We start from the raw sequence: 16,615 nt of genomic DNA, 5'->3' as shown, positions 1-16,615 counted from the left end.
AATTTGTACAGCTCATGCAATTAAGTCACCTGTTTTTGTTTTTTCCGCCCCTCAGATTGATGTGACTTCTTTTATCAAAAATTGTCACACAGATACATGCAACTGCAATCTTGGTGGGGACTGTGAGTGTTTGTGTACCAGTATTGCAGCTTATGCCCACAAGTGCTGCCAGCAAGGAGCAGCGATTCACTGGCGATCTCCTTTGCTCTGTGGTATGTACCTGGGCTGGCCATGCTCCAGAGCTCATCTCACAGGCATCTCTGACTTTTTGCTGCCTAATTATACAAATACGACAGAAGCGGGTGGATAATAAACATAGTTTACATCTCTCAAGCTGTCTCTGTGTTAGGTGTGTCATCCTTATACACCCTAATTCACTGTCTTGCTGAAAAGGGCTGGCTGTGCTTAGGGTGTGTTAGTGCAGAGACTGTGGGAAAGGCACTGGTGGATGTCCAGTTTTTTTGTGTAGGACTCCAAAGAGACCCAGTCTGTTCTTTTCACTGACAGCAAGAAGGGTTCTTAGCTGTATACTAATTCCTGCTTCAGGTCACTGGATGAAAGTCTAAGAAAATAAAATCCCTGACTGAAATATCTTGTGGGACATGAAACTTCCTCTCCTGAAATGAGCTTTACATATTTAGGATGCAGAGATACATGGATTCTCTTGTTACTTTGTAATAACAGTAATAGTAATAATAACAGCAATAATAATATGCTTGTTTTCTTTTTCTTTTAGCTTATGACTGCGAATATTACAACCAAGGTATGTACTATTTGATATTCTTGTTTAAAAAACTCAGTTAATTTATGGGCTTTTTAGCGGCTGTGCGTTACTTTTCTCAGCCCTGGTCGGCTCCTGAGCACCTGGCTTAGGCGCCTCGGCTTCTCGTCAGGGTCGGTGTTTGCCACTACTTCCAGGTGCTTCTGCAGCTGCACCCCAGGGTGGGCTGGCCATGCGTTGCTGTCGGTGCGAGGGAAGAAACAAAGAGGCAGGAATTCATCCAAATCCATCCACGTGGCAGCTGGATGCTTTATTGGCCGCGAGAGCCACGATGGAGAAGATGCAGCCCGCTCCCACCTTCGCTTGGACAAATCTGGCCCCGAGGCTGGGAGGGAGCGGGATGATACAGGGGTGGGACAGGGAGAGCAGGAATCTTCTCGCCCAATGAATACAGACGCCGTGGCGGTGACGTGTGCCACAGCAGCCAACAGGAACATGACGGGGGCAGACATGGGTCTTCGGGGCCAGTGAGACCATGGGAATGGGGTGACGAGCACGGAGTTGCCGGGATCGGACGGGGGAGTGGTTACAAGAGTGACAGGGGGAAACTCCAATGGCAGGCAGCCTGGAGCTAACAACGGGGCGGGGCGGGGCGGGGCGGGGGGGGTGGGTGGGAAACCCGCGGGATGCACGAGTGTACACAGAACCGGCAAACTTAACAAAGATCAGAACCCCTAATTTGAACCCAAACCGGATGCAACACTTTTTCTTTGACTTGATGTATATAGTTTTAAAATTACTTTTATTTTTAATGAGTGAAGGTTAGTGGCCCAGCTTTGTTGAATGATCCTAGTAATCCCTAATGTCTCCATTAACAACTTCATAATGTTCAGTGTAGGGGGTGTGGATTGCTTCATCATCCTACAACTTATGGTAGCAGTCAGGGAGATGCTCTAGAAGGACCTTTCCTTGTGTTTGTACTGTAAATTTCAGAGCTGGGACCTACAATATTTGGACATTGATAGGTTATTGGATTTTGTGCACAAGTCTCACAATACTTACTGTAAAAAGAACAGTACCTTAGAATGAGAGTGGTATTAATTTAACAGAATGAATTCCTGTCATCCCCTCTAATACTTGGATACTGTGCACATACTTTATAGGGAGCAATAGATGTTGAAAAGGGAAACATGACTAATCACAATGAATGAATGAATCTGACTTTTAATGTATCCTTTTGATGACTAGAATGACTTGCATCATATAATGAGGGTCATTATAGAGGTGATTTTTTTCTCCTCCAATATGGCCTACTATTGTAGTAGCATGTAGATCTTTCTAGGTATAGCTACCTTCCCACAATTAGTTTGTAATAGGGAATTTTATCTTACTCAAAAAGGTCCGAGGACACGGCTTTAATGATGAACATCATGGTAGTGGTCTTAAAGGTCTTTTCTGACCTTAATTATTCTATGATTCAATGAAAAAGTAGGAAGGAGTACTGGTTTTGGCTAATTTTCTCCACATAGTTAACATGAATTTAATAATATATTTTGTATTTTTGATGACAGTGGTGTTTTAGCTACTGCTTATGTAGATTAAGGCTTTTTCCAGTTCTCATATTGATCCATCAGTAAGCAAGCTGGGGCTGCACAGGAGGTTAGAGGGAACAGAGTTGGGACAACTGACTCTAGCTGACAAGAGGGATGTTGCAGAACACATGATGTTGAGTTCAGCAATAGAAGTTGGAGGGGCAGTTTTCTGGGACTGGCATTGCTTAGGGTTTGTCTAGATGTTGGTCAGCTGATGGTGAAGAATTTTGGCTTTTTCATCACTTTGCTTTGTTTTCTTTTTCAATTGTTTTCTTTGGTTTCCTTTTCCTTTTCCTTATTTCTCTACAAACAAAACTCAAACCAAACCATAATTTAACTGTCTTTATGTCCACCCATGAGTTTTCTTCAGTTCTTCCCCACTGATTCATTTGTGAGGTATGTGGTGAGTGACCAGGTGTGTGGTGCTTAGCTGCCTGCCAGGGTTAAAGTCAAGGACAGAGTTATGCATGTTTCCTCTACCAAGTGGAACCAAGTGGAAAATTAAGACTTAAGTTTTGTATATTATGCAATGATTTTTTTTTTTTTCTGTTTGATTTTTCTTCCTGTAGGTCTTGGTGAAGGACCCTATATTTTGACAAGTTTTGGAGTGAATGACACAATTATAGGGGCTAATATATCCAGCAGAAGGATATTTCCCTTACCTAGAACTGGAGCACATGGAAATGTAATTTGCAGTTTCATGATAACTCCAGGTCTTTTCAAAGATAAAGATTTATGTAAGTGTTCTCAGCAGTTTTGTTAATGGTGAGATATATATCTCAAACTATATGAATGATTTTTGCTGCATCTTCTAAATGTCCTCAAGTAGTCTAGATATTTTTAATTTTTGGAATAAGTGGCCAATTTCAAAATGAATGAGGGACTTTAATTTTTTTTAATATTGGAAACCTCAAATCCAGCTTTAAAGTTGACTTTTCAAAAGTAATTTTAGAAATATTACAAAATAGAAGTGAATAGAGTAACTTTGTGAAAAAATCCAATTAGTTTGTATAACTGGTAACTGATGGATTTTTCACAAGTATCTAGCAAATATCAACACTTAAGGTCAATGCAGGACATTTTTGTCTCCAGTAAAATTGGTTCTACCATGTGTTTCCACCTTATTTTTTACTTTTCCTGACCTAGATAATGTGCAATTCAGAATGATCAATCTATTTCTGCATTGTTAACAAACCTCTTCTCTGTGCAACATAGAAGGTGATTTCTTAGGTGAACAGCTAATCCTAAACTCTATGTTTTACTTATCAGAGACTTACCCAAACTATACAACACAAATAAATCTGTTTAAATATTTTTCCTTCTGTATATATTTTTCTTTCCTCACTTATGTGAAGATTGTGCCAATTAAATCAATAAAGATTTTGTCATTGCTTTCTCAAATAATTTAATGTGCTGAAAAAAATCACAAACCCTCAAAAATCAACATAAAGAAGGGCTCTCTCCATAGAAAATTTTCAAACTAAGTTTAAAACATTTGAATGTTTTTTGCCATGGGAAAATTAGGTTTTTAGATGTGATTTTGAAATGAAAAATACATATAACTGAAGAATTAATTCAGTCTTGTCAAATCCTCATGTAAAGTGGAAGTAAATAATTCATTATATCTGTGTAGTACTTTGTACATATGACTTTCATATGGAAATGAGGGATGAGATAATATTCTTGTAGATTAAAGAACTTCAAGACCGTATTCAAGTTGAAAATCACGTATGAAGTCAGTCTTCTTATAAAGCCTTACATTTTCAGAGAATTTTTTCACTCTTGATTTGTGGCAAGGGTAGAACAAATGGAGGTCAAGTCTCTTATTTGGCCATAGATTTTCTTACAGTATTTCTGGATATGATTGCATATAAAAAAAAATGACGTCAGTGTTCTTACAATGTGATATCATTTACTAATGAATTTTTGGCTTTGCTAAGCTGTCAGACATTTGTCCAAACTTGAGAAAAACTCCCAAGATATGTAAGTTCCAGTCTGAGACTGCTTAGGAATAATTTTTGAAGGCTAGTAGCAGTCAGCTAAATGCAATTTTGATCTAACCGATAAGTTCCCTAGTGGTTCTGGATTATATGATCATTTGAAGTCTCTTTTAGACCCTGCACTGCTTTTCTAACTCTCTTTTGTGCAATATAAAGCTGATTTTTTTTTTTTTTTTTTTTTTTTTTTTTTTTTTTTTTTGGTGAAAAGACGGTTTTTAAAAGGTCCCACTTAACAGCCAATATATGTGATTTAATCTCAATTATAAGTTGTTTTCTGTGAAAATCTCACCATTTTTATTATTTTTTTTTCTTCTATGGAAGCTCTGTCTCTTGTTTCCCTTGAATCTGCTGAAAGACCAAACTACTTTCTGTATGTACATGACAATGAAACCATTGGGTTGGAGCAGTGGCAGGCAAATGCCTCCTTTCAGAGACGAGCCACCTTCTTCCACCACCAGGGTCTCTGGAGTCCAGGGCTCAGTGCCTTTGAGCTGCACAGTAAAAAAGGCTTTTTCATCATTCTCACCTCATCCAGTGTTAAAGTGGAAAAGTATGATGGTTCAGAAGAATTCAAACATTTCAGTAGCTTTAGTATTGAAGGTAAATTTTGCATAATCCACGGGGATAAGCATTCTTTTTCTGCTTGCCTTCAGAGCATTTTCTTTCTTGTATTTCATCAGCAATAGTAGCAAATATTTTATCCTATTTTTAATTTCTGTCTGTCTTCCATTCCATCTCAAAATGCTATAATTTTCTAACTTTTGCAGGTAGAACGGTCACTTTATCTTTGAACTACATTTTCATTGGCTTACTCTTTCAAAATGAAAGTGACAAGTCACAAAACAATGTATGTTAATATCTCATTAGTAATCTATAGATATCTATTTTTTTACATGAATTGGGTAATTGTATTGCATTTGCAACCAACAGTATCTTCAATATGTTTAACTGATCTTTTAGGTTTTAAAACAGAGTATATTGTAAAAATGAATAGCTGTTTTAATTGTCAAAGCTTGAAGTGCCTTTTAACTTGAACAAATTTAAAATACTCAAAACTGAACAAAATCTCACCTATTGGAAGGTTCTGAAAAATTAGTCTATTTGGTTTTCATTTTTCATTTATCTGAAGATCCCAATGTATGTTATAGAAAAGGTTGTAAATTTAAATTGTTTATTGACTATTGAATCAATAAAAAACTCCTTTCTTTCCTTCTCAGAACTCAGTGCTTCTGTGCCTTACAGAAGGATGTGTGAATGGCGATATGAATCTTGTGCTAATCCTTGTTTTAAGACATGTAGTGATCCTGAGGGAATAGCATGTAAATTTCTTCCTCTGTAAGTAAAATTAATCTCATATTGCTACTGTATTGGTTTTTGTAATAAGCATACCATATGCTTTCTGAAGATCACTGCTGCTGCAATATCCATTTAGTTTTACTATCCAGATTTCAATATCATCCTTATGAGAAACTCTCATAAGTCATATGAAAACATTTGTACCAAGCCTCTCATTTCCCACAGTGTGTATTCCCATTTAGATGCTCTTTCCAGCACCATAGTAAGAGGGTTTGTATTTAACCCAGAGGATTAGCTTCTGGTAGTGGTTAAGTAGAAAGCTTTTAAATTAAATGAAGGCTATTTCCTTTTGTGGATTTATAGTTGCATCCTGAACCAGCACACCATGATGCTAAAACGACTACATCTTTCTGGTGTTTATATGACAGAGATCAAAAATTGTAGCAATAGTAAGGGAGGAATATGCCCTCTCCTGTAAGAAGAAGGAACTTTTATACTGGGAGATGCCCATTGGCATGAAGGGAGAGATTTCAGAGGGGTGATGACAGCTTGGGATTTACTAACAGATTTCCTGTCTCAGTGGTTCTCCCCTGGCCTCTATGAAACCACAGCAAACTAAAAGGAAAAAATACTTAAAAGCTCAGGGCACAATGTGGTGGAAAAGAAAGGATATTTTAGATTTCAGACTCCCTAGGCATATGCAATTTATGATTAGTAATACTACTAATATGATTCATTTTCTCTGTTGGTATTCTTAGCTTTTTCCTTATGAGAACACTGGTTGTTAATGTAATGATTTTCTTATTGAAAAGTCCCCCAAGAATGTAAAAGACATGGGAATATAGTGACTTGTCTGCATTCTCCTATTTTGAAAGGACACAAGAGAAAGTCTTTATGGAGTCAATCTAAATATTTTAAAATCTCAAATGAACACATCTGGATAAAACAAAATTCTTGTAGACAAATTCATCATTCTGTGAAAAACCTTTCTGTTTAGGGATCTAAACTTCCACCTGGTTGTGGAAGAAAAATGGTCCAAAACTATCATATTCATTAGCCTATGCAAATAATTATTAACAGTTTAGAAATAGAATTATGCTGCTCAATAACTTTTTGGCTTTTAAATAGCTCAAAATGCTATGTTCATGATTTCATTGGAAAGTTCTCAGAACTCTGATAGGACATTCTAAAGGTTTGTTTAGCCAAAATAAAATAATTTAAAATTAACTTATACTTCTACCGTGGCTCTAGAATTGACTTTACAATATTTTAAAGGGTTGAAGGATGCATGCCATACTGTCCGAAAAATATGATCCTTGATGAGATCACACTTAGATGTGTTTATCCAGAAGACTGTGAGTATACTTTATTCTGTTTATCTACTGTTATAAATTACTCCAAGATCCCAGGAAAGGATTATTAAAATGCAATTTTTTTTTAAATTAAATGTTTTCTCAGAACATATTTCTGTTGAAGATTGTTTCTCTGGGACATAGACTCCATTCCCAGTCATCTAAACTACAGCTTCTGCATTCAAAAAGTTATATTTTACATTGAATTCTCATATTTCTCAAGTAGTGGGTTATAGATAATCTTTTGCGATTATATTATACTCAGAATAACTATATTTCACTATATAATGCTAGTATATTACACATCTGTAAAGGAGAGATTCCAAAGGAAAGAAATAGAGCTGTAGCAAAAAGTTCAGTCTTTTTAGAGGATGACACAGCACTAATAAATTCAGCTCACCTATTTCAGAATTTCTGGTGTGTAAAGATACCACATTACTTCCTTATTCTGTGGGATAAAGTATTATTTTTACATTCAAATTTAATTTTAATACTGTATCTTATTTTATTGTACAAATTTTGAATTAGATACATTATGCTTGATATTTGCTAGTACAAAATTATCTCATATAATATCTTCTAAGGATGTAATATACTTATTTCAAATATTTTGCTATTTTGGATTTACTGAATTTTCTATGGAATTGCCTTGTTGCTTTGAAATTGCCCTGCAAAATAAAGGTTTTCACCAATAATAAAAATTTAACTACTTCATTTGCAGAGAAAATTAGAAAACATTTTGAGTCAGCTGAGTTCCTCAAAGTCATCAGATGACCTGGAACCATTGGCAAGATCTGATTTGCTAATATTTAAATGGGATTTGAGTAGAGATAGATTTTTTTTCTTTACTAATAACCCATAAAAGACAGTTAAACACACATTTTTCCTTTTAGGCATACCTGTGACACCTACAAAATCAGAAATTAGACTGAAGCCTTCACTGTTACTCTCTCACATGGGTCCTACCACGGAGAGATTTCCTCAGACACTCCCTGTATTTGTTACTTCAGGGAACAAATCAACTCTCATCGGTGTGAAAGACAAAATAACCATAAATGCAAACACAGCTTCAAGGGGAATGGATATGTTGGCACAGTCCATTACAGACTTTTATTCATTGGAAGCTTCTAATGCAGCCACCTATTCAACATTTTCATTACCAAGTACAGTGGAGCCTTCTGATGTACTTCACAGCACAGCCAGCCCTTCTGTCCTTTCCAAACCCATCCCTTCAATAGATTTCCAATTCTTTTTCAAGCCTCAGCAGTCACATCACGTACTGCCCGCTCTAATGCATCTATAACTTTACCCATTACAATAAGAACTCCAACAGCCCTGCTCAGTGCAAGTCCTAGTCCGACACATTCTGCATTATTAACACCATTTCCATTTTCACTCAAACCACATCAGCTAGGACCAGTTCGACCTTCCTCAGCACTAACAACTTTAGCTTTCAAGATATCTTTGGTCACTTCTGAGCTGCCTGCAGGGATTGGGAAGAGTAGGAGTCCTTCAGTAAGTCATTCTAAGGGAGCAGAAATACACTCTTAAGTGTCTTTGTCTGCCTTGAGGGCTGACAGAGAAACTTGCACAAGACCTGTATTTCTTCTAGGTTCACAATGGACACACATCTACTTCTCCTATATCTACTTTGTCTGTTAGAACTAGGTCTGGCATTAGTCAAACTGCAGTTTACCCAACACCCAGTTCTGCACTGGCTTCAACTGCTCCTCAAATTCTTACGACTACTAGATTTTCTAGCTCTGAGACAAGTGTTCCTCAATTAATCACAGTTTCATATTTCAAAACAGCAAAACCCTTGTCTAAAACTTCTCTGATATCATTAAATGTTAGCTCTTCAACCAGTTTTTCTCCAAAGCCACTTTCATCTTCAGTGCAAACTTCAACAACTGTTCCCAAGCAGACATCTGCATTAAAAAAGGGCAGTATTTCTGCTGCTCTGCCAATAATGACTGTATCTTCACCTCAAGTTGTTTCTCAAATCCCTAAAAACATTTCTTCAAGTCCTGCAACTTGCACAGTGTCTACACCAGTGCATTCTCTGTTTACCTTCCTGAAGCCCAAAGCTATGGCTGGTGCCACTGTTGCCTCCAAAAGCTTTTATACAGTACCTTCTAGCGCCTCCACTCTTCTAATCAATACAACAATCTTTGATAGATCTGTAAGTAAAGCCTCAACAGAAAATAAGCAAATAATGCACACTGATTTCTTTTCATTATCATTCATTTCTAAAAATCCAAAGAAATCTCTTGCATCTACAACCTTCCCTCTCAGGACATTGGTATTACCTCTAAATTCTACATCAATAACCACTTCAGAACTTACAGAGTACCCAAACAGTTCAGATACAGAATTGAAAACTGACCCTATGGCTTCAGGTACTTCCATTTCCAAAAATCCTTCTTTTACAAGGTCATTATCTTTATTTACAACCTTGTCATCAACATCAGAACCATCTTATGTGACATCTCAGACTAAAAGTTCTTCATTGATTCCCATAGTCAGTAGCACGTCATCACTAACACAAAATATAAGTGCTACCCAAGCATCAGTTTCATCTCTAGATACACAAGGAACGTCAAAAATTCCAATTACAGACCTTGCAACTTCCGTGGATTTTTCTAAATTCACTTTAAAAATAAATCTCTCTACCAACTTTTCAGCAGCACTAAAAACATCCATTGTAATGCCCTCATTACTAATGCCTAACACCTCTGAAATCACTTTAGAAAGCCAGCCCTCTGTGCCCTCACCTCTTCCTAAGACCACTCATATCTCTAATGTTTCTCTAGGAAAGCAGAGTTCTTCGGTAAGTTCTTCAGAAGAAGATGGAACAATATCAGCCATACCAGCTGGAATCATCACTCAATCCACTACGCCAATGATCACAAACACAACAGTGAATGCTACATCCTCAAAAGCACCTTATATTTATGCAAAAATGCTACCTAGCTCTTCAGCCAGTTTATTAGTTACTTCAGGCGCCACCACCCTAGCCTCTAGGATTACTACAAAAACCGCTGATTCTTTTGTTGTCAATTTGGATTTTTATATGGCTTCAGCTTCAGTTCCTACCACCATAGAAAGACACAAATCTTTATTTACAACTGCAGTAACTCAAGCTTCACAGAGCACTAGAGAAACTCCGAAGATTAATATAATGGAAGCAACTGGTACTACAAATCCATTATCACAGATGAAGAGTACTTCATACATAGCATCAGAAGTTAAATACACAACTTCATTTGAAAAAACTGTGGATATTTCAGAAGATGGTCAGACGTCAAGTGAGCAAAAAAATGTTACCAAGACAAAGACAACCACAGTTGACAAATCTTCCCCACCTTATTTGCCAGTAACTGCACTTCAGAGTCTGCTTTTTTCAAGAAATACAACTGCAGTCAAAGATATCTCTATTTCTGGAATCCGGGATGTAACAACATCAGATAGGTCCAAAATCCCAACACAGAAACCCATTACACCTTATTTTAGTGTAACAGAGGCCACAGAGCTGCAAACCAGAGCTATAACAGATTTATTTCTTTCCAGTGGTGGAATGGCTCTGCCTTCCTCATCAGAAACGATGGCTGTAGCTGACAAGGCTTACTTTGGCACGATGATGCATACACTGATATCTACATCTTCTGAGTGTGTGGTATGATCAGTCTTATTTTCCCCTGTGTGTTAACATATATATTACTTTTCAATCCATTCTGTTATTCTGCATATGTAATACCAGAGATTTAAAATAGTTCCTATTTTCTATTTAATTTACTTGTTTTAAAATCCTCAGTTATTCTTAGAGGATAGTTTTGTTGCTGCTCTTACACTGCCCTGGTATATTCTGCAACTTGGATGTATTACTCTGAAAAAGATGCTTTAAAACTATGTGAGTTTTCTAGATAGCTAAATATATTTCTGACGTGCCAAAAAAGCCATGATCCTTGGAATTTTGATGTTTCTGCATGATCTTACCCTGGCTTTTCTTCTTCCACTTGTTCCTCTGTCATAGATTTTAAAATGATGGGAATGCATGATTTTGTGTTTCTTAAAATGCTTCAGTTTATAACTGATTATAACATGTACCCTCAATGCAGAATGCTTTACATAGGGTATTCCACCAAAGATGGATGGAACAGGAATGGTGCGAGTGAATGGACATGTATCATTGTCAGTGGTTACAATCACACAAAGTCAAGTCATTCCAAAATAACTGGTGAAGGGCAGGTAGATGTGCTGATTCTCTCTCAGAGCTGGGGGATGGACAAGTCATCGCTTGGACTTCATAAGGCCAATGAAGTTAAAGTTGACTCTGTTTGTTTTTTCCTTATGTGACAGCCAAGATACCTCGAACCTGTTGACAAATGTAGCCAGTATGTATGTGTTAATATGGCTTGGATGTTATACAATCTTTCAAGGAACTGCCCTAAGGATGTGCAGAAGCCAGATTGTGGTTTTCGAGGAATGCCTGTTCAAGTTAACACTGACAGCTGTTGTCCAGAATGGGAATGTCCCTGTAAGTCTCTCTTTTATTTTTAAATAAAATATGGAGCCTTGATCTGTAAATGTCAAGTAATAAATTAAAGGGTTATTACAATGGGAATATGAGGTTAAGTACTGGAATTAATTAAAAATAGCTATTCATCAGCAAAGCAGAATAAAATATACTGAACATTTTGGTACCTTTGAATTGACATCCTGGAGAATGAAAATATTTTTCTTTTTTAATGAAAACATTGAAATGACATCTCCAGCATGAACACCAGTATTTTTCAGCTGAGACTTTTCAGAATTTTTATCAGTAGAAATGTTAAGATTTCAACACTTTATGAAGAAAAAGAAATTAAATACTAGCTTTTCTGAAAGACAGAACCCCCATATTTCATTTAGCTCTAATTGCAGTTTTTATTCATGCTTAAACACTGCAGAAACTGGCAGATGAGCCTGCCAAGGGAACAAAAAGGCTAAAGAGAAGTCATATTTAAAACCTTGCAGCATCCATGAAACCAATATTGCACTTTATATTTTTTTCAAGATAAGACAGATAAGTCCCTTGTCAGTATCTGAAAAAAAGAAAAAAACATATATTTTATCTCACATCGTGCATATTCATTGACCTTGCCTGTAAAACATTGACTTAAGTAAAAATTTTCACCAATTTAAACATTTTTCCCTACCCTGGGCACACAGAAGCAGGTTAAGGTATTTCCACTGAGTAACCTAAACATTTCATTAGGCTTATGGCTCAGTATGTTGTCTGCAGAACAAAGTAATCTATCTATCTATCTATCTATGAATGTATGTGCAAAAGCAAATAATGCTAGAACTGAAAGTTTTTAGAAATGCCCGGTATTTAGTTTTGTGGTAACCTCATTAAATGACAGTTTTTTTTAGGTCAGTGTTCTGTACTGTCTGAACTGAGTGTTATTACATTTGATGGAAACAACATAGCCCTCTGTAATATGGCTTCCTATATTTTAGTCAAGTTACCAGGAGAAATGATTGTTGCTCATATTGAAAAATGTCCTGCTAATCAGGTAAGGTTCTTGCATTTATGAAATAATTATACTTGTTCCTTGAATTTTTTTGTGTTATAGGTTTGAAATTATGCAAAAATATTTCAATTAAGACTTATATATAAAAGCCACACTCAATGAAAAATACCAAGTTATTTAATTTTCAAGAAGAATGCTTAATAATGTTGTCTAGATAAAAGAATTTAATCTTGAGTTAAATAATAATTGTTGTGTTATAAGGAAATTCAAATGTAGATGCCTTTTAAATTATTAGAGGTGACATAACTTCTCAATATGCATCTCTCCTTTCAGGCTCTCCACACAGAAGTGTTCTTGTAACCTTGAATTTATACTTTACAATATGGTCAAAATAGTAAAATGTTTTTAATAGTCACAAAATATGTTTTGTAGTTATTTTAGAAAAGTATTAATGAGTTTGTGATGAGTTGTTGTTTGTGGTTGTCTGACTCTCTGCATTGTCCACAGAGGGGATCCAACTACTTTATTTTTAGACTGCCAGTTTAGGTCAGGTCAGTCTCATCCTTAGAATCTGTACATACATTTCCTTTGCATTGACCATAGCCCTAATTTGTGCAGGCCTTGAGCAGCTGTATTGAGTCCATCTTCAGTTTGTGGATAAACCAGTCAGTGATGAGGGGCTTCAACAGGATTCTTTCTTTCCCATCTCTTATTTATTCTCACAGGGCAACTGTACACTTGACCTTTAAGACTGTTAAAGGTAACAGTCTTGCATTGTTTTAGATGTTTTCTATTAAATTGCTCTCTCATTTCCTGGTTGCGGTCTAGAGGTGGGAATGCAGAACACATATGCAGATGAGCTTTAGAAGTCTGTAGTTCTTTAAGAAATATAATTTGAAATGACCTTTCAGCATATGCACTAAATTAGCTGGAAAGTGTGTATTTTGTATTATTTATGCATAATATGTTAAATTAGTTTAATTATTTAGCTGATTGTAGAAGAATATTAAAGGCAAAGAAAATAGTAACTTATTTTTGCTAAATAAAAATGCTGCTGATTATTATTGTACTTCTAATTTATTTTTCATGTTTATTCCAGAGTGCAAATTCAATAAGAAAACTAGTAAGTACTTGCTTATTTTGCTGATTTTAAAATGCACTAATATTAAAAAAATATTTAATTAATACAGAAAATTCCAATAAAACTGGCACAGAATTAGAAAAATAATAGTAACTAAATTTCCTTGTCACTTTTCTTTCAAGGTGCCACCTGCAAACACTTCAGGGCTCTGTTTTAAGAAATTAAATGTCACAACATACACTTGTCAAATACTTATCAATCGTTTAGCAAGAAAAGTAAGTATATATCAACAGCGTGTGTATTCTTAAAAAATAGCTGGAGAGCTGTTCTGTTGTAGAATGTGATAAATCAGATTTAAAATAAAACACTACAAGATTAGGATTACTTTTGCAGATTAGGTTCCAAATAATTCATGGTGTACTAGAGGCAAAACAAACAATTTACATTTCTGGTACCATGCTTCACTTAAATGTCATTTTTCCATGTCACTTTAAAGTTCTTTTGAGATTTTAATGACGCTTCAAAAGCATTTATGCCTAAGACTATACTTCCAGAAACCCTTGAACCCTAGAAGTGAAAAATACTTAAGCTACTTTTCTTGCTAGTCAGTAACAAGTCACAACAGATGACTTTCAATAATTGGAATGAGGTTTTGTTTCATCATATGATATGTGATAAATAAGATCTATTCTTTCCCTAATTACAAAAGATTTTTTTTCCTCATGCCTACTTCATTTGCAGTTTTTGGAAGTGGCATGGGTGGGAAACTCTCTAAGCACTGTGACTGTTATGTGTGGCAGAGGCTGTGAAAATAGTATTTTGTTTTAAAATAGAAATACATATAAAATACATCATTGCAGTCTGGCTTTATCTCTAAAATGTGTTTGGTTTATTTTAGGTAGTTGTGGATTCTGTAATTCAATCATTGCCGTTTTCAAAAGAAGGACTGAGTATTCAGGACACCGGTGCAATGTATGTGGTTAATACCCCAGCTGGTATTAGCATCAAGTGGGCTCATGTTACAGGCATCATAGATATACAGTATGGATTATACTCTAACTCAACGAGGAAGACAGAAGGCCTTTGTGGTGAGGCTATGGTGGCAATTTTTTTCTTATTCAATAACTTACCAATTGAAATTTGCAACTCCCGTTTGTGTCTGTGACTGTGACCAGCTGTCCCTATAGTTCTCATTGTGACCCTCATTAACTCTGCTGGCAATCCTATGTGAGAGCCTGTGAAATACTATTAATTAATTAATAATAAATTAAGCATTCTGTTTGACAGCACTGTGTGCTAATAGAGTACTTTCCAGACCAAGTAGTGATCAGCACATTGTATCTAAATAACTTCTAAAAAATTTACTTATTTCTTTTATTTATTTCTGCCTGTTTTAAGAGTTTTGCTGAAGCCAAGTAAAGAAAAAGAAAATTTTTAGTGAAGAAGTGGCTGCTAAAGAAGTTCAGGTAGTGATAGTATATTTCAGTGATTATGGAGGCAAGAATAACTGTCTGATGTTAGCAGTGGTAGCTTATTGCTTTGGAAATACTGACACAAATTGTATCTTGGGAAGGGTCCAAGTCTTGTGAGGACAGTGAATTAAGAATCTGATTTTAGACCTCTTGAGGCTGGGTCTAAGGTCTAAAACTATACTGAGGTATCTCAGTCTTGAATTACAATGATAGTAAATGTAGCATGTTTCAAGTTTACCTGAAGCCTTTTTATAACTTTGCCAGTATGAATGATATGGAAAAGTGTAGGCAGATGATTAGAAATTACTTTAATTTTATCATAAATATTCATTTTCTAGTGGTTTGTAATTTTACATAATGTACTTCATATTGAAAAAGAAAATGAACTTCTTATAGTTTTTTAAACTGCTATTAGTTTTAAAAGCAAGCAGAGCAATTCAGATATGCTTTAAGTGTAAATATAAACAAATCAAGTCTTTAAAATCAGTTGCTGTCTTCTGCTTGAACAAAACAAAAGTTCTCCTAAATCTACTGAGAGAAGGTGAAGGCTGGCCCTGCATCTTTTCCCAGTATCATGCCGTCTTCTCTATGTATGCTGAATGAGTGGGACAAGATGAGGTCAAACGTAAAGAGAACTATAGAATAGTTCTTCTTTGTGTCATCAGAACATAAAGAGGAAGACTATGCAGACAAATCCAAACTTAGCTTAAAATGTTGCACTACCTGATATTTTGCAGTAAAGTCAGAAGTTTTCTTTAGTGCTTCTTTCCTGTCCTCTGCTGTCTGTTCCTGTCTGGGATTTTGCAATCCTTTTCCTCTCATACTAGAAAAAGTTGTGGGACTATGTGGTAAATTTGCTTTATTTTTAAAGCTATATTGATTCTGCAGTTCTGTAGCATGGCCTTACAAATTCTAATGCCAGCAGTTTGTGATCTGTGGCAAGAAGCAGAAGAGCTAAGAATACTGGAAAGTGGTGCTACTAAAAAACAATTCATATTTAAATGCCATCTTCTGTATTTCTCCATGCTGTCTGGAAGAATAGCCTGCCACACCAAGCTAGTCCAGTTCTAACAAAGGACCCTGGAGAGCATCAGGCTGCAGGGCTGAAAACACAAGGGCAAGGGCTTAGGGTGTGTTTAACAGCGCAGAAGGAAAGGGAAAACAAGAAAGGAACTTTGCCTGATCAGTTCCTGAGATGGAAAACTAGTATGAAGATTAAAGTTTTGGCATTACTCACTTGTTATGTGCTTAAAGAGATCATATATTTTAATTTATGTGTCAATAGAATAATGAATGACAATGAATGCCAGGGGTCTGGGAAGGTATTTTTTTACAGTGGTTTTGTATTAATAACTTGAGTAAGAACAATATTTTCTCTAGATAAAGCAATTTGTTCATCAAAAGATTCTTTTAATAACTTCTTGCACTTAGAAAGTTCAATTAAATCTCAATACAGTGTGAAATCATCAGTGATGAGCAATTAATCTCAAAACCATCTACTATTATTCCCAAGGAACTGACTGCCATTCAGTAGAATGAGATCAGAATCTAGCGCCATGTCAGTGAATTTGTTACACTCAACAGC

The 16,615-nt window shown here is 35.9% G+C and overlaps 1 protein-coding gene across 1 annotated transcript in view; it reads left to right on the top strand.

Moving 5' to 3' along the window:
- The window catches only part of OTOGL (otogelin like), a 92,817-nt gene that overhangs the window by 55,927 nt on the left and 20,275 nt on the right, over positions 1-16,615 (top strand). The window contains exons 30-42 of the mRNA XM_053943544.1: positions 56-212; positions 737-763; positions 2,883-3,050; positions 4,635-4,913; positions 5,531-5,648; positions 6,885-6,964; positions 7,855-8,124; positions 9,775-10,637; positions 11,321-11,498; positions 12,377-12,519; positions 13,577-13,600; positions 13,741-13,833; positions 14,457-14,646. Coding sequence (XP_053799519.1) covers positions 56-212; positions 737-763; positions 2,883-3,050; positions 4,635-4,913; positions 5,531-5,648; positions 6,885-6,964; positions 7,855-8,124; positions 9,775-10,637; positions 11,321-11,498; positions 12,377-12,519; positions 13,577-13,600; positions 13,741-13,833; positions 14,457-14,646 — 2,590 coding nt within the window. The remainder of the gene's footprint in view (positions 1-55; positions 213-736; positions 764-2,882; positions 3,051-4,634; positions 4,914-5,530; positions 5,649-6,884; positions 6,965-7,854; positions 8,125-9,774; positions 10,638-11,320; positions 11,499-12,376; positions 12,520-13,576; positions 13,601-13,740; positions 13,834-14,456; positions 14,647-16,615) is intronic.

This window comes from Vidua chalybeata, chromosome 5, assembly GCF_026979565.1.
Source record: "Vidua chalybeata isolate OUT-0048 chromosome 5, bVidCha1 merged haplotype, whole genome shotgun sequence".
Classification (NCBI taxonomy): Eukaryota; Metazoa; Chordata; class Aves; order Passeriformes; family Viduidae; genus Vidua; species Vidua chalybeata.
This window is presented reverse-complemented; position numbering and strand designations above follow the sequence as displayed.